This window comes from Falco punctatus (assembly GCF_963210335.1).
Source record: "Falco punctatus genome assembly, chromosome: 6".
NCBI classification, from domain to species: Eukaryota; Metazoa; Chordata; class Aves; order Falconiformes; family Falconidae; genus Falco; species Falco punctatus.
The window spans coordinates 91550415-91568760 of NC_137585.1; the positions used below are offsets into that span (position 1 = coordinate 91550415).

General features: G+C 40.5%; 1 protein-coding gene across 1 annotated transcript; it reads right to left on the bottom strand.

The window, feature by feature from the left end:
* Positions 1–684: 684 nt before the first annotated feature.
* DLD (dihydrolipoamide dehydrogenase) lies at positions 685–16050 on the bottom strand. Its single transcript, XM_080392757.1, has 14 exons — positions 15906–16050; positions 14865–14940; positions 13986–14065; positions 10890–10958; positions 8298–8367; positions 7868–7968; positions 7388–7531; positions 7133–7234; positions 5757–5947; positions 4344–4514; positions 3765–3954; positions 3234–3371; positions 1782–1871; positions 685–1656 (listed from the first exon to the last, which is right to left on the bottom strand). Exons 1-14 carry the CDS (start codon positions 15942–15944, stop codon positions 1591–1593), a joined length of 1527 nt encoding a protein of 508 aa, XP_080248883.1. The 5' UTR covers positions 15945–16050; the 3' UTR covers positions 685–1590.
* Positions 16051–18346: the final 2296 nt, after the last annotated feature.

The window sequence follows — 18346 nt, forward strand, 5'->3', positions numbered from 1 at the left end:
AAATGTTGACATCTATTGGAAAAGTTTTTCTTCCCTCACTATTGTCTTACCTTTGCTTTCCCCTCAGCAACTTCCTGCTAAACACCTGAAAGCAGATTCGCATTAATTCATTTAACCTGGCCTATCCATGAATCAGATTATCTCATATCCTGGTGGTAAGCTTAATGAGTTGTCATCGTTTAACCCCAGGAGTTAAAAAAAACAAACCAAAATGAAGAACAGTATCACTGACATTTGTTGATTAACTGGTATCAACAAAATGGTAATGTTTACATATGTATTTCCATCGCTCAGTATGGATAATGGATCAATACTTGAATAACAAGCTCTAAAGAGAAGTACAAGGATATACCCAAGTAGCTTTTGCGTCACTTTCTGAATGCACATTTGTCATTCCACTGGCATAATGAAAAAGGGCACGCACAATACCAGCAGATATTAAGGTTTTCAAGGCAGAAGAGTCTAACAAAAAAAAAAAAAAAAAAAAAAAAAAAAAAAAAAAAAGGTACTCTACAAAACAAAACTTAAAATGAGCTACTGGAGTTGGGCACATTCCATATACATGTTAGGGATCTTCCAAAGAGATGCCATTTGTATGTGAGTTTCTTCATGTATTCAACAACCTAGACAGTAAAAGGAGTAGAGTAACGGCCGATCAGCAAAAAACCAGCCAAGAAGACCCTCCAGCATGTTAAATATTTATTAAGCTCTCTTGCTACAGAAGAGACAGAAAGAGAGCACAAAATAGGAAACAAGAAGAAAGTGTGGAGAGCTGACACTGCAGCCCTTATGTGTGGAAGGTGCAGAATAACCCTCATATCAGCACTTACTTAACAGCAAATGCTGCTTCACTACCCAGTTTTAGCATTTCAAGTTTAAGAGAGTTGGACATGGAAGCTTCAAAACCAAAAAAAGATTAAGTAGCAGTAAGACTAATTTCTCTTCAGTCTTTCATTTCTCCATCAGCACTCGATTTTTCCCTTGATGAGTTTTCAATATGAAAACATGACATGTGGAGAATCACACACACAGAGTAGTTTTCTCTTTAAAAAGTCAATATAGTTTTAATCAATCTACACGAGCCCCTCTTCTCCCAACATCCTAACACTACTAGGTCAAAACAGTTATGGGACTTGTATGTAAGAAATATGTTAAATACTGAAGTTAATTCTTCCAGAAGGAAACATTTTTGTGCGGAAGTGACAGTGGCATCAGAAGTGTCAGCATTCAACTGGTGCAGTCTATCACTACTTCAAATATGAAAACACCAGGTATGCTGGACACTCATTCAGCATTTTGACCAGCACACCATGCAGCAGCAAAATGTTTGGTTTTGAAAGAGAGAAGAGTTCTGTCAGGCTGTTTTTCTGCAATATTCATCATGTAAATAAACATGTAATTTTAAGTATTTGGTTTAGAGAAACTGGATAATTCCACTTGTTCCAGACTCTACTTCCTAAAATATTTGATGTTTAAAATGAAGAGATTCACTTAATTCCACCCTAAAATCCTCAAACTCAGCCTTCCATAAGGGCCCACAGTCCATTTTCAGAGATGTACTATACATGTAGAAAGACCTGCTCCTTCATTTTAGAAGTTGATAGCTTTGCCAAAAGATGCTGCTAGGTTTGCTTCCCTGAAGGCTTCTGACACTGTCTGTAGAGAGTAAACACAAAAAGGTACAGGTTATTAATAGTTACAGGTTATTAATAGTTACATGTAATGACAGCATGTTTGTGTAACCCTGGTGTTCAACAGTCCATTTCAAAAAACAAACTTACTGGATGGGCATGGCAAACCCTGGCTACATCTTCACATGATGCTCCATATTCCATAGCAAGGGCAGCTTCATTAACCATTTCACCAGCACCCTGTAATTTTAATGGTATTTTTAATTGGCACAAATCTTTATGCAGTTGTTCTTCTGCTAAAAAAGAAAAGTTGTATTGTAACTAGCACTTCAGCTGTGTTCTAATATAAGTCATAAATACTCGATCTGTTCTGTGACCGTGCTCAAGCCTAGCACAAATCTAAGCATAATTCTTAATGAGAGTGTTTGTTCTCTCAGTAATGAGAATTGTGCAAAATTTTTCCACTACAAGATAGTGGTCAGATAATACATTCTCAAAGCTACAGCGTCTATTATCACTGCTGAGACCTCCCCAAAACTTTCCTCCTGGGAACTTAAATATACAAAAATACAACAAACAAAAATGAGGGTGCAGATGTAGTAACATGCTTTTGTTCATCTAGTTATCTATTTACTCAGGGAACATTTCTTTGAGGAGTTATAACTAGTGAAATCTCCCATTAACATTTTTAGCATTCAGATCCACAATCACGTAAGATTTCCCCCGTTTTTCCCAATGAAGAAAATTAGTCTGCCTCACACCGATAAACCCAAGTTGTGCTTCCTTTAAGGCACGCTGATTTTTAAATGACTTGCATTGTAAAAGAAAATAACTAGCACAGTGTCTTATGTACTCCTATCAGCAATTACGGTAATTGGATTCAGAAACAGTATATCCATCCATAGGAATACAATTTCCTTTCCAGGAAAACAGAGCAGTTCTAGTGTTTCTGTTAAAGAAAGCTACGCACAAAGATGTATGGAAATGTTTCTGCATGCATCTTTAGGGGAAAAAAAAATAATATTTAAAGCTAAGAAAAAGAGATTAGGGTCTAACTTTGGAATGTGTGGGACAACAAAAAGTTATACTTTCCCAAATAGAATTTTCTGATTTCTCATTTTTACAAAGGATTTTTAATCTAAATTACTGACCCCAGATTTGGTGACTGCAGCATAAGGTTACCAGCTTTGCTGAAGTCTGAAGTTCAGGGGGAGGGGGGAACCACCAATGAAAAAGCAACAGTCTGTTCAGCTCCCTCAACTTCCAGAACTTGAGTCAACAGTTTCTGCTGTTCTCTTGAGTATTCCACAGTAGTAAAAAAAAAATAAATAAAATTATCCAACCAAAACACTACTGGTCAGAGAAACCAATTAACCATAGCAATTCTAGGGGAAAAAAAAAATAATGCTGGGTCAACACTGAAGTAACAGAAAAGTGGGGAGGACTACAGGGCTGCAGAAAAGAACAGTAAATTAAAATAACTATGGTAGACTCAAATATTCCTTCTTTTTACAAGCACCAGTTTTAACTTGACAACTACTCTGCAACTGTGCAACACGAAATAAAAAAGACCAAGACAGCAGCACAATTTACAATACTTACTGCGCCTAAAATGTGAGCACCCAACATCCTGTCTGTCGATTTTTGACTAAGTATCTTCACCATACCATCTGTGTCAGCATTTGTCTTCGCTCTGCTGTTCGCAGCAAATGGAAATTTCCCAACTTTGTATTCTACACCCTACAAAACCGATACAGGTTGTTGAGTTAATGACCAACAAGAACAATGCAACCATACAGACAAGTACGAGAACAGAATCAATACGAAAATAAGAGGCACATAAGACACACAAAGCAATGCATGTATCAACCACCAAAAGAGCTATAAGGGGTTATTAAAAAGATTAATTAACAAATGAACAGTATTAACTTCACAGAATAGAAGTCATTAAAGAGAACTGTGATCCTTGGGAGAGTGAAGTGCAGGAGAAATCATTCAATCATACACCCTAAGCAATAAATTCAGATGCAGAAATTCTCCTGGAAAAAGTAGCTAGATAAACTACTAGACAATGAAACCACACCCAAGGTGGGAAAACAAGGCAGTTTTGTCCAAGAAGAAAACAAACAGTACCTCTTCTTTCAGCTGTTCTTCTGATTTGCCAACCCAGGCCACTTCAGGGTGAGTGTATATCACAGAGGGTACGCAGTTATAGTCAATGTGAACTGCTCCCCCAGCCATCCCTTCTACACAAAGAATGCCTTCATCCTCGGCTTTGTGGGCCAACATAGGTCCAGCAACTACATCACCAATAGCATAGATGCTATCAGACCAATGAAACAGAATGAGACACTGTTTAAAAACATCCTAGCACACCTAGGCTACCTTATATAATAGTCAGTTTGAAACATATTACTGAAAACTAATCAAAACAGATTAAAATACCAAATTTCAAAAGAAATATGAAGTCTAAAAGAGCAGTTTCCACAGAATGACCACACTTCAAGAAGTACTAGTGACTTTTAAATTACAAAACTTAAAAGGTTGACTAAAAATCTTTAGTTCCCGAAATAAACAGAAATCTCGAGTTTTCCTTTCAGAAAAGAAAGTTATATTCTGCAATTAAAAGCAGAAAAAGTGTTTTAGTTGGCTAAACTCTTAAAAATAAGACTTCACTTTAAAAAAAAGTAAAAAATTTTTAGTCTTACTTACTTTGGAATTTTGGTTTGGAATCTGTTATTGACTGGAATTCTCCCCCTCTTATCAAGTTCAATTCCAATGTCCTCAAGACCTAGATTTTTTGTAAAAGGACGCCTACCGATGCAAACCAGGAGCACATCACAAGTTATTACTTCTGCCTTGCCACCAGCTGCAGCTTCAACACTACAAAAAAATGAGTAGCAAAAATGCTCAGCTGTAAACTTTCCGCATTGTATTTCTCTGATTAGTAACTGGTATGATCCAGACGGTGACCTACTGGCTGGATCTGTCATCCAAAACACCTGCATTCAGCCTGCCCCACACTTCTTCCTTGCAAGAGTTGAGGAGTGGCGAAGGGAGGAAAGGACAGTAACTTTTTACTACTAGATGGAGAAACTCAGGGTATATACCCACTAGCAAGTAGCATGACCTGATAGGATAAAATCTGTACAGCAAACTAATTGATGCTGAGTACTCAACATCCAAACTAGATATATTCTGGAGTGGGGCAGGGCCGTGCGTTCTGAGCAAGCTTTCTTCTGGCCAAACACCTGTTAGGAGCTGCCCTGCATCAGGTGCACCCCTCAACTGTGTCTGTGTTTAATTGCACACCCAGAACAACAAGTTCATGTGCTCTGAGAGCACGAGGACCAAAGCATGGTAAGCAAGGTAAGTAGGAAGTGTGTTTCAACAAAAATAAAACTCTAAATGTAGAAACAGACCAAATACAAATCACCGTATTAAGATTTCAGTGAAAAAACATTTAAACTTACTTTTGTTAAGTAACATTAAGCATTTTCTTAAAACTCAAACTACAGTTTCTGCACAGAGAATACGTTAACAAGAAAAAGAACAGAAGTAGTGTATATGTATGGGTTTTCACAAAGCAAACTTGGTTTATATGTTTCCACATTAGCTGTTCATCTGGAAGTCTTCAAAGGGCTTGAGCACGGCCATTAAAAGACACTCTGGGGTAGCTTCATTTACCTCTACGCAAAAGCAGTAAAATCTCTGCCATGCTTATTTTGAGACAAGAGGAGGTATGGACAAAATGACCCCCAGGAAGCAGCCAAGAATTAATGGCTTAAAAATGACTGTATGAACAATCATGATATTTATGTTAATTATACCAGAAGCAAAGATCTTCCATGAAAAGAATTAAGAGTTCTGGTTTTATTACTGATCTCACTGTAACACCAGTTTTATACTAGCATGCTTTCAACTCAAGTCAATGGAACCCTCCTGTATAAGCAAAGCCAAATTTATGAGCTAAGTTACTAACATTACATTTCACTAAAGAATTAAGTTTCATCCTAAATCCATTTTCTCCTGTTTAAAACATAGTAACAGATTGTATTTTTTAATAGGTTTGATGGGATTAGGAGGAAGAATATATATTCCTTTAGCTTTATGTTGAACACTTACGCTACATCAATTGTTCCATCTGGTTTCTTGGTAGCACCGGTAACTTTGGTGTTCAGTTTAAACTTAAGTCCCTGTTTCTGAAGAATACGCTGGAAGTTTTTAGAGATCTCCATGTCAATTCCCATTCCACCAACATGCCCCATGAACTCAACAGCTGTCACATCTGCACCAAGGCGCTGCCAAACCGAACCCTGCAGTCACAACAAAATACGTAAATACAGTTTTTGAAAAGCAAACTTCAGATTTCTTTAATATTTACCAGAGACTGTAAACTTTGCAAAAGCAGGACAACACAACAGCGAACTGGTCAGTTTTTACAAATGCTACAGTGCAGAACACGACAAGTCCAACTTTCCCTAGCCTTTGCCCAAAAATAGATTGATCACTGCTTGCTTACATACCCAAAACTTCAATGATTGAATTCATGGAATTAAGCTTTTAAATACATACCTAATTTATACTCAATTATTTTGTTAGCTATGTTTTAGGTTGTAAGTATAGAAAAGTTCAAAATCAAAGAACCCGAATGTAGCACAGAAAACCCAAAGGAAATTGCTTGTGGTGTTCTAATACCACTACAAGTTAAATCAAAACAAAACTACAGTAAGGAAACCTTATGCAATAAAATGGAACCACTGCTGCCTCTGTATGTATTTATAACCACAACCACTATCATCAGTTTCACCAACAAAACTCATACAGATCCTATTTACTTGCAGTTACCCACATTATCTAATCTATCATAATACTATCACAGTATTTGACTTTACATACTCTTTCCCTGCTTAATGGTGAGCAGGCTAAGCAACTGCTATGCAGATGTGCAAATTTTCACACAGTTGCAAAACCAGCAAATACACATTTTTTTAACCACGTAGGTATGAGGCAAAAGGACTCAGACTCAGATGAACTACAAAGTCTCCACTCCTTTGGTTGTTAGACAGAATGTGTACAATCATACCACAAAAATTTCTTGGGATTAACTGCTACATACAAGATTGTGTCCTGGTTTAAAATCAACTTCCCTTAACAAAAGTTCTCTCACCTATACATAGAGCAGGTACAAACCTCAGAGAAAGTTAATCCCCACACGCCGCCCCCCCCAAAAAAAACCACCCCAAACCAAACCAAAAACATACTGGATGTGAGACCCTGTATGTTTCCCTCTCATTTCTCTGCTTAGGTAACCAGCTGCAGGAGTATTGATCCTACAAACGCTTACCTCAGCTTTCTGGGTAGGGAAGGGAGCTACCAGGCTGTCTGCATAGTTATATTACAACTTGCTCAAAACATCTGTTAAATCACAGCAACATCATCAAATGCAACACTCATTTCCTCTATAAATGGAAGACCAAGTGGCTTAAATATCCTCTCACCAGTTCTACACCAATGACTCCTGCACCAATGACAACCATCTTTTCAGGAACTTTTTTCAGCGACAGCGCACCAGTGGATGACACAATATTATCTTCATCAATCTAATGACAAAGAAATCCACAAAGGGAGACTTACAATCTCTTTTATACACTATATATAAACACACAGAAGGTGAAATGCAATATTATATCCACATGTTTTAACGTCTTAATAACACATTGAGAAAAAGTACCATTAAGACTTCAAATACGTACAGTAATTCCTGGGAAGGGAGCAACTTCTGAGCCTGTGGCTATGAGTATGTTCTTTGTATTGACAACTTGCGTGCTGCCATCATCTTTGGTTGCAGTGACTTGGTTTTTCCCTGTTATTTTTCCAAACCCAGATACATGTACAACCTTTAGTAATCAGAACACAATGAATTCAGATTAAAATTACTTTATATAAATTATGCCGCATTTAATCTCACTAAGCTTTACAGAAGCTGCTAACATGTATATTTTCATCACCATCTGGTACAAATCACAGAATAATTGTATACCATTCTTTTAAGTAGATTAAGAATGAAGGAACTGTTCATTTAAAAATCGCCTAGAAGAGACGCATTCAAATTCTGCCCTTGCTGAGTCAGTCACTTGAATTAATTTATGTGGCAAGAACACAAACATGGAAAAAGCAAGAAATTCAAATCAGAAAAAATCATGGATATACCTCAGTATACAATCCAAACTAACCTTGTTTTGTTTAAATAAATGAGCAATTCCACCTGTTAAGGCCTTCACTGCACCACTCTTCTGTTCCATCATCTTCTCTAGATTCAAACGGATTCCTGTAACTAAGGTTAAAAAAGAAATTCTGTCAAGCACTGCAGTGCTTTCATTTAAAACCTAAACACAACTAACAGCTCTGACACAGTAAGATGTGTTGAACGGCCCTACTAAATACTAAAGGTTACATTCAACAACTGCTATATTAAAGAGCAGCATTACACTTTTCAGATATAACTTAATCTATCCCTAATTCAGGATTTAAGGAGCAGACACACGGCCCTAACACTCCAACTGACAGATAAAGAATATTAATTAAGATTTGAATTACTAAGTTTGCTTGTTGGTGGGAACCATTTATGTTAACAGGCACTGACCAGCTGCTCTTCACACTCACTTTCGATTCCTCTGTTAGCAAAATCTTTCCCGTGGGCCAAGTGATATAGATGCGAGTTGTTCAGCAAAGCCTAAAATACACACAGAAAAGTGACTTGTGACATACGTTCATGATTATTCTGAGGGAAAAAAACCCACCTGATGTTATTTGCAAAACATTCTCAATATTAAAAAAGTCTAACATCTACATATTTTAAAAGGTGTATTTCAAACACAGAATTTTTACACAGTAGCTCTTACTGAAGTGTTTTATAAAGTTAAATATTTAACAGAAAAATAGAAAACATTAAATCCACACCTATCCTTTTTGCTCGTGTCACCACAGAAATTTGAAATGACTCCATGGGGATTTTAAAAAAGAATAGGAACAGACTTTAAGTAGAGAAATAAAGATAGAATCACAGAGTATCTCAAGCTGGAAGGGACCTGTAAGGATCATCAAGCCCAGCTCTCTGCATCTCTGCAAGACTAAATTTTACCTTGCAGATAAAGACTAGTACATCTTACTACATAGATTCTGACTGACTCACAGGAGAATTTCCTTGTTACCTCAGACAAGAGATTAGTTGTTAACAGAAAAACTGGATGAGGAAAATCTATACTGAAAGCCCTGTTAAGATTTTAGCCTGTGTAGACATAATGTGAGTTAAAATTCTGTAGTTGAGTTGTTGTGCGGCTGCATAGCTAGTTGAATTGAAACTAGATGGCTTAGAGCTACCTCAGGTCACTGACATTCAGAATTCAAAGATAAAATTAAAATAGTTTTCATAAGGATGTCTATGAATCAGCAGCTTGAAATGCAAAACCTCTAAACCTGTATTTTGATTAGAAATAGCAATATAATTAGGGAGGGACCTTAGTAAGAAAAATTATGTCTTTTACTACAGCTATCCCAGACATGAAATTATCAGTATCTTTACAAGAAAGACAACAGCGGAGGTCTGTGCAGACTGAAGTCTAAAGCAGGCACAATAAATGATTCAAAAGTACATTTTGAAATACTTGCCTTATATACACATTTGAGTAAAACTAATACTATCAGAATAAGATCATTCCATTTTTATAAGTCTTATCAACTCCCTCTCTTTAAAATTCATTTGCTCATTTCACATAACTGTCACAATTCCAAATCTGTAACAACCAACATTAATTACACAGCCACCACTTCAGACTTCAGCAATTAAAAGGAAAAAAATTCCATGCCAAATGTATTATTTTGAGTGGCTTTTTGGAAAGGAATATTTGAATAATTTGTTATTCTTCAGTGTATGCAGCCTACGTATCCGCTTCTTCAGAAGTTTATTGCCATTCAGAAGATTATAGATAGCGTCCAAGTTTAGCCATGGGTTCAGAAGCATTTTCATAAGAACTTCACAGGATAAAAAAAAAAAAAAAAAAAAAAAAAGGACTCAAGACAGTAAATAGATGCCAGCAGAGTTCCCAACTTTCAAAGAAACACTGTGTTGGCTGACACCTCATTTTTGAGTCTTGCCTCTATATATATTAAGATATTCTGAACTTCATTAGAACTATTACTAAAATGTTTAGGAAAATTAATATATCATTTGAAAACCTTTGTATTTAGACTGTATTTTTTCCTACCATGCTACAGGAACCTCTCTCAGCAAACAGATTAGAAACAGCAATACAGTGAAGAGGGATCTTGGTAAGAATCTTCTGTCTGTTACTATAGCCATTACAAACCTGGCACTGCCAGTGTCTTCCTTCACCTGCTGGGTGCTACACAAGGCAGATCTCTCTCATCTAGCAATAGCACTGTTCTTACAAGGTCCTCGTTCTGAAATGACTTAAAACTGGATCGACAACATCAAATACTAGGTTCTGAATTTCTTCTTAGTTCTCCCTTCTTTCAGAGTACATGCCTTGTACTCTCCCCACCTGCACTACTCCACACAAGCACCTCCAAGTCATCCTATGCAGCTGGTGAGAATACTAATTTAGCTTAGACAAATATTTAAAGAGCTAATCAGCTAGGCTCTTTCTACAGTCAATGGAGACACACAGCTCTCTTCAGAGCATGCTGCATCCAACCAAAACCAGAGTTTGTGATTTTTCAGGGGTGCCTTTCTCCCTCTGATTTAGATTTACTTTCCCTACCGCTAGTGACACAGTTCAGCATTCCTTTGACGTAAGGACATCATCTTGTCCAAAACTACATGCTTATTTTGAACAAACGTATATGAGGCGATCAACAGCACAAGAGGTACAGCCACCTAAAATAGTCAAGGTAGACTGTAAGAGATACGGCCACCTGAAACAGTAGTCATTACTGGTTACAACACAAATTCAACAACTCAAAGTGGTAAGATACATCTGTATGTTCCTCTGGTTTTCATCCTCTGCCTCCCATCTAGGAAAGCCCACAAAACAGTTTGCAAATGAAACCTTTCTACTGTGCAAATAAAATTCTAACTCTGTGTTACTTGTATTTATTTGTATCTTCAGCTCATTTGGATTACAATTTCAATTTTTGAAGTATGTCAATCTTGAGAAACTCCTTCTTAATGTTCTTCCAAGTGAGGCATATAACATCTGTTGTTTTTAATGGAGTTATGACAAACTGTACACTTACCTTGGATGGAATACATCCAACATTCAAACAGGTTCCACCTAATGTTTCATTTTTTTCTACACAGACAGTCTGAGGAAAAAGAAGGGGGGGGGGGTGGAGAATTTTTTAGCAATACTATGCATTAATGTGTCTCCATTACATTCCTACATTTATTCTGTGGCTCAGATTTGCCCTCAAACACAAAATGGCCCTCTGCCACAAAATCTTCTACCAGAAGAGCACCACGTTCCCCACTGCACCATTCATACTTTCATAAAAGTTTAAGTACTGTTGTTCTACTTCAAAAATCCACCAAGCTGCCTCAATTAAATACAACACTCAGTTCTGTGAAAGATGTTTCCCTTACAATTAAAAAAACAACCCCCTGCAAAAAGCAAAAAATGTCAATCATGCAAGATTGCTAAAACCAAGTAATCACAAGTGAACAACAGAAAAATGAACCACCACAGGTTACAACCGCACAAAGTACTTTTTTCTTTAAATAAAACCAAACAGAACAAAACACCCAAACCACAAACATTCCCTCTCTAAACATGTTATCCTGTGAGACACATGGCTATAAAGTTGTGCCAATACCTATAAAGAAAGAAAAAATAAAAATCAAGTAAAGCAAACACAAGCAAAGATAAGGTCAATACCAACACAGATAGAAAATATTTCATCTCATTAACTTGCCAACAAAGTGTGCAAAGGAAAAAAGCAACGGACAAAACTTCAAGTAAAATTAGATCACTTTAGGAGGAAAAAAGTATCGTAAACTTTTTTTAATAGAAGCAAAATAATTGGTATTTCCTTCTTTGCAAGGTACACACATGTTCAAAATAATAGTTCCTTGGTTTATACTCCAAGAGCCCCAATCTGCTGATAAGTGACTACCCAGGTGAAAACCTTTCATCGTTTCTTTAAATTGTTGCTTTTATGCTGAAGTAGAGGTGCTGGTAACATGAAGAGCAGAACTCACCATATCAAATGACAGAAACACACTGAGACATGCTGATCCCCTATCTATCCTTTCTCCTGTTTTAAGCACATGAATGCATGAAAAATGACCCAAGGGCGTTAAAAGCTGCGCTATGGATCAATCAGCACCAGACTGCTCCTACCTTTACCTGATAAGGAGGTTCTGCCTCGTCCACTTTACATCAACTTCACCAACAAGGCCAAGCAAAGCTTTTGAAAAGCCAATGCCCAGAGAACATTGTTGGCAATAACATGGGACGCTGCGATGGTGATACAAGGACTTAACACTTGTGCTAGCAGATGTAGCACTAAAATTGAAGGTTAATGTTCAGTAATCCAGCAGAGCCCACTCGGATTCTTCCATCAATGGTGTAACTATAGAATCCAACTTTTTGCCAGTCTTACAAAAACATCTCCTTACATTCCTCAAGGGCAGAATAAACGTGCTTCATGTTTATCCAGTGCTACAGGTGACGGATGCAAGCACATCCATGTATTTTGCCCACTCCTGATTAGCTGTGAAGCAGTATAACAAAATTATTTCTTACTATGATTTAAAACAGAAATTCCCAGGCCCAGAGCACTTTTTAACCTCCTTGTATACGGTATCCTACTGTCAACCACAGGTAGGAAGGACCTGGGGAAAACATTGTTTCAAGAAAAGCAGGGATACAGCCACAAAAAATAGCTTTAGAATAAACAAACATGAACGTATGAGGCAGAAGGCCTCAGTCTCAAATAAAACCTGTAGCACTGAGCACATTTTCTCTCAGGTATAAAGCTCAGTAACAACGCACATCTAAAAGCAAGATTATTTATTAAGACAAAAAAATAATTCACAAGCATGGATAAAGACAACTCAAATTATCTGTACTAGGCCACAAGTAGACGTAAAACTTCTTAATCTGATCTCAAGGATTTGTGTTTTGGTACAGTTACACATTAGAAGGCTGAAAGATACCCAAAGAGCCATCCCCAGTTGGGGGAGTAATGACTAATGATGGACAACACTCAGAACTACAGAAAAGTTTAGGCTGAAAGGACCTCCTCTGGAGGCCATCTCGTCAACCTCCCGCTCCAAACACTGTCAACATCAAAGATGTATCAGGTGGCTCAGGACTTTGTACAGTCAAGTTCTGGAAATACCCAAGGGTGAAGATTACACACTATCTGAGCACCCATTTCAGCGCTTCACTGGACCTCCATTCATCAACAGGAGCTCCTGTCCTTACCAGGTGGTCTAATCGACTCACTTTTGCCATGAAGTCTAGCTCTCATAATTCAGAAGCACTGGAACATACCAGCCAGCAGGACCATGCTCAAGACTGCTAACATCTCCTTCTCAGATTTTGAAAAAATTAACAAATGAATAATGCAGTACCAATAAAGTAAGTTGGTCTCATATTAAGAAGTGAAGGTAAAAAAATATCCTGAAGTCACAATCCATATTTTCGTAAGTTCAGAGAAAATCTGAAACGCATTATGCGCCTATAACTCTCCCAATACTGTTAAGCAACACATCATTAGTACACACCAAATAAAAGTAATGTCTTTCAAGTAGCATTCAAAGACAATGGACCAATGGACAGAACAACATAAACAAATGTAAATTAGATACTATAGTATTTCTACAGACATATTTTCACCTCTATAATTCTCACATGGCAATGGAATTCCTCTACCCACATTCAAAAAGCACATCAGTTGAATATTGGGTTTTTGCTCTTTTTGAGTTCCCTCAGTCTGTTCTTCAGGACAATTTTTCAGTGGCCTTTTTGTCACTGTAACTTTCCCTGCCCTCCCCCCTGCTTCCCTTTGCTGGGAGAAAAAGTCCTTCCTAGCATTCTTTTCCTACCTTCGCTTCCACAAGAGCGTAAGCCCACCTCAATTATTACTTCCAATCTAAAGCAAGCTGTCCTGAGCAGCTTTGCCAGTAGTACAGCTATAGACAGTAAGGCCTTCACATATCCATTCCAACTTCTGTATAATCTGGGTAAGCAAGGTAAAGAAAGATTACCAACATGTCAACAGCATCTGGTGGCCCAAGATGTGACAGAATTTCAGTTTTTCAGTATCACACTAACACCCTTCAAGTTCATCTGGATGAATATTCTGCTGAACGAGATCTCATTTTACCTTAAATCCAAGCTGAGCTGCTTTGATAGCAGCAACATACCCTCCAGGACCAGAGCCAATAACTGCGACATCGGCATCAACTGAAACAGAGAACATTTGAGTTATTGTTTCAGGAATTAAAATTTTTGTGCAGGAATACCAGTTTATGATTTCTGAAATAATTCAGGTTTGATTTTTTTTTTTTAAAGAAAAGCAGAATAGCTACTAAAAATGATGCAACTTAATAAACTAAGTTTAGATAAGTAAATTACACTTTACATCTAAAAGTAACTTTCTGGACAAAGGGAAAGGTTGTACAGAGGTATTCACTCTGCAACAAAAACAGCCAGTCTTAAATTTTACAGGGAAAATAATGCAAAATGAAATGAGGAAACTGAATTCTGTCTGTCCCATCCCTCTTACTATAAATCCTTTAAGAACTTAACCCAACATGTTTGGATAGTTTATTGTAACATTTTTCCGATACAGTTTCTATTGATGTCCAGTGCAGAAGAGAAATGCTTACAGTTTACAAAGGAGAAAATATGGCTGAAGTAGATATCTATGCAACCTCTATTGATTATGAATGCAGCAGGAACCTATGAACTTTGTACCCAATTCATATCTCATAACCACAGTCTCCTTTGGAATATTAATTACCATCACTGTTCTTATGTTATATAAAGTTCAACTTCCATTTATAGCTTTAGTTTGCTGCCAATTAAGGCAAGTAAGACACTATTTTTCATTTAAATCTCCATGCTGACATGGATTCCACTGTCACCAGGAAGACCGATTTCTAAGTTTGAAGCACTGCTTTGGCTCTTGTGGGTTTTAGGCGTGTGTGGGTGTGTGCACGTTGGGTTTTTTTGTCCAAAGAAACTCTTCACAATTAATTACCTTGATCAGCATACGACCTTTGTGACACCGCACAAACTCCCTGAAGGCCATGATGAATTCTATCAAAACAGCTTCTCTAAAGAGAGTGGGGAAAAAACACTTGGTTTTAAAAGTCAAAGTCTACCCTTGAAGAAAAATAAGCATTCGGCAACACACACAGACGGACACAGCTGCAGTCACCAGCTAACCACAGCAGGAACAACATGACGAGCAGGCACAGAGGGCCTGGAGCAGGAGCTGGAAGTGGCTCTGCCGTCTCCGAGGATCACGCCAGTTCTCGGGTCAGCCGCGCCTAAGGCTGCGCCTCACTACGAAAACTTCCAGCCCTTCATACGGGGCTCTCAAACTACTTAATGACATAAATCAACCCCTACAGGAGCCTGTTAAGTCCTGTTGTTCCACAACCACCCCTCCAGGCACCTCCTGTGAGCTGTTTCCGGAGGCTGCGACGTTGTAACTGTGCCGGGAGAGCACAGCACGGCTGCTACCAGGGTCTCGGGGGCCGCTCACCCCGTACCCGGAGCAGAGGACGCTCCCGAACGTACTTCCGAGGCCGCAGCGCCGCGCACCAGGCGGGAGGCGCCCGCAGCCGGCGGCTGCCACCGCCACGAAGGCTCCCGGCCGAAGGCTCCCGCCCCCGCCGGCCGCAGCCTCCCGCGGGCCCGGCCCCGCAGCCCCGCTCTCGGGAAGGCCAGCGCCCGGGGACGAGACCCCGCGCCCGCCCCTCCCGGGGCCAGGCGACACGGCGGGCACCTCGCCCCCTCAGGCGAGCAGAGGCCGCGCCGTGCGAGGAGCGACGCCCCGTCCCGCCGCAGGAGGGAAAGCGGAGAAGCGGACAAGCGCGGCCCAGCCGCCGCGCCCGCCCCAGGGCGCCTGCTCCGGCTCCGGCCCCGCCCGCCCTCACGCCGCTCCGGCGAGGGGCGGGGGGCGCGAAGAGAGGCCAGGCCCCAGGCCCCGGCTCCCGAGCGCAGCGCGGCGCGGCTCCCCCCGCCCGCCCGCCCGCCGCGCCCGCGGCAGCGCCGTGCCCCGCCGGCGCCGTACCCGAGCGAGCGCGCAGGAAACGCGCCCCCAGCGCTGCATGTCCGCCACCGCCGGCCCGCGCCCCTCAGCCGCCGCTCCAAGGACTCCGCGGACTGGCGCAGGCGCGGTGGGCGGGGCAGCGGCGGGGGCGGGGCGGCGGGGGCGGACAGGGGGCAGGGCTATGCAGATGAGCCTCTTAATGCGGCAGGGCGCTGCGGCGGGCAGCCAGGTTAAGCGGAGCGGCTCGTGGACTCCCGCCTGAAGAATCAAAATAAAATTTGGGAACAAATGGAGGAAGTACAAGCATTTCGTATTACACAAAGAAGCCCCATTCGTCTAAATGGCAGTGGAACGCACATAAATTTAAATTTTAAATATCCGAAAATATAAAATATTTCAGTTTGGAAAGGATGTCAAGTGTCTCGGTATAATTGCTTTCAACTTATTTAATGAGGGGGAAAAACAGCACCAGAATTTTGAGACATATTTATAATTGATGCCGTTTAGTTTAATGCTATTTATATTCTTCCAGATTATTTGTTATCTAGGAAAAAAAGGGGTGCATGCCTCCTGGCCTGCTGTTCTTTGCACTTCAGCCCATCAGATATTTGAAAACCTAAATCCTTCGTTGCCTGGGGGGGGGGGGGAACAGCAGTGGCCGAGGCCGTGTTCCTTCTATACTGGGTTAGAACATGTGCAATGTTCTGTTCAATTGATGCTATAAATATCTCAGTGTAGCTTTAGGTAAGTAATGTGCGATGTAGTTCATAATATTGATCACCCGTCTTGCCTGAAAGTGAAAGTATTTGCTGTAAGAAAGGTTTCTCGAGTTTTCCAGACTTAATAATTTCTTGCTTGAAACCAAGATCTCCGTCGGGTGGCAGTGTTCGGTTATTTTTCATACAGGGAGGCACATCACTGAGCCCAAATTTTGGAAATCCCCTAGAAGGGAGGCATAATGCTCATAAATGACAGTCTTTCTGATTAGAGCAGACATAATGATCTAGAAGAACCGCCTGGAAGAAGAGCAATTCACCCATTAATAAACTACAGTAAGATCTGTTGAAAGTGTGTTAGTTAACGAAGGTGCCAGCACCTGGGTTCAAAATGAAAGGCTGTACGCAGTGGGCAGAAATCCTCATCTGCTTTTGCACGTAAGGGTTTCTCTGATTGCACTCCAACAACACTGGAGACTGGATGTGCCTGATATTTTTACACTTAAATCTCTAACTTAGGCTGGCTTATGAGAAAGCATCCCAGAGTCCCCAGTACTTGCAGAGAAAATATCAAGGCCCCACTATTTCCTCCCATCCTCACTAATGAGCCGACCAAAGAGAATAAAAGGCAAACATCCTGCATCTGCAGCTGACTGAAAATACTCAGCCAACATGTTTTCAATTCTCCACCGCCTGTCCCCTGGCCTCCCAGCCCTGGTGCACAGCAGGGTATCGGAGCTCTCCCCTCTCTACAGGCACTGTATGAGTATTTGTAGGGAAATTAAATTTTTGTCAGACATAGATCTGAATGCCATGAGCACAATGCTACGGCTATCAGTGAACAAGACCATCTTCTGCAAGAAGAAATTACTTGAGGGTCTGAAAGATGTGCTTTGGGCATGTCATGTCTGGTTAAGAGAGCAATGTCTGGGTAGCAAGTGCAAGAACAGGACAGGGCAGAGAAAATGCCTGCTCCTCCCTGTGCCCCTCCAAGAGGGAAGCCGAGGCCCCAGCAGAGCTGCTGGAAAGCCCGAGGGAGAAATCTCTGCAGAGATGCAACACCTCTGTGCACTTCCTCTGTCCCAGCCCAAGGGCTCAGCCATGGGTTCGTGCTGCACCGTGGGGTTTTTGCAAATTAAAGATCCTGATGATTACTGTGGCCATGGAAGGGAAGGCGGCTTGTGTGGTGATTGCTTCAGGATCCAGGAGTAGTGAGAGGGTGTAGGGGACCTGGGGAATGCAGAAAGCATCAAGGTGTGTCTTGGTGGATGGGGACTGTGGGAAAGCAAAGGGGCACAGGGGGAATGCAGGGCTGGACCTCTCCATCCCATTTTCTGGGGGCCTGGCAGTCACCTCCAAACAGGCTTGCCCATTAACAATGTGTTACTTGACACATTACAGTGTCATGGTGGCTGGATCTGCATTTCTGAACCTTCTTGGGGACTTTGCTGGAATTTGGAGCTAGTTAAAATACTTTCTTGAGGTTTTACATCTCTGAGTAATACAGACCATAAAAGATCAGATCCTCAGTGCACTGCCTTTAGCACTATGGTAGTTGTAAACCATGATCACCCGAGTGCTTCTTGTTCTTTTGCTCCCGGCATGACTTCTTCACCTTTCTTTGCTTGTGGCACTCCTTTTGTGAACAATGAGGTTACGGTACCTGGGTACACTCCTGCTTTTTATTGGATTCATTAGTACACATGAAATGTCCCTTTGCAGCAAAGCAGGCTGTCAGGATCCTGG

Excerpts from the sequence above, each read along its gene's own strand:
- DLD (XM_080392757.1), bottom strand. The coding sequence starts at position 15,944 with ATGCAGCGCTGGGGGCGCGTTTCCTGCGCGCTCGCTCGG. Across the intron at positions 3,372-3,764 it reads AAGAACAGCTGAAAGAAGAG|GGTGTAGAATACAAAGTTGG; the intron begins GTACTGTTTGTT and ends TCGGTTTTGTAG. Across the intron at positions 1,872-3,233 it reads GTGCTCACATTTTAGGCGCA|GGTGCTGGTGAAATGGTTAA; the intron begins GTAAGTATTGTA and ends TTAAAATTACAG.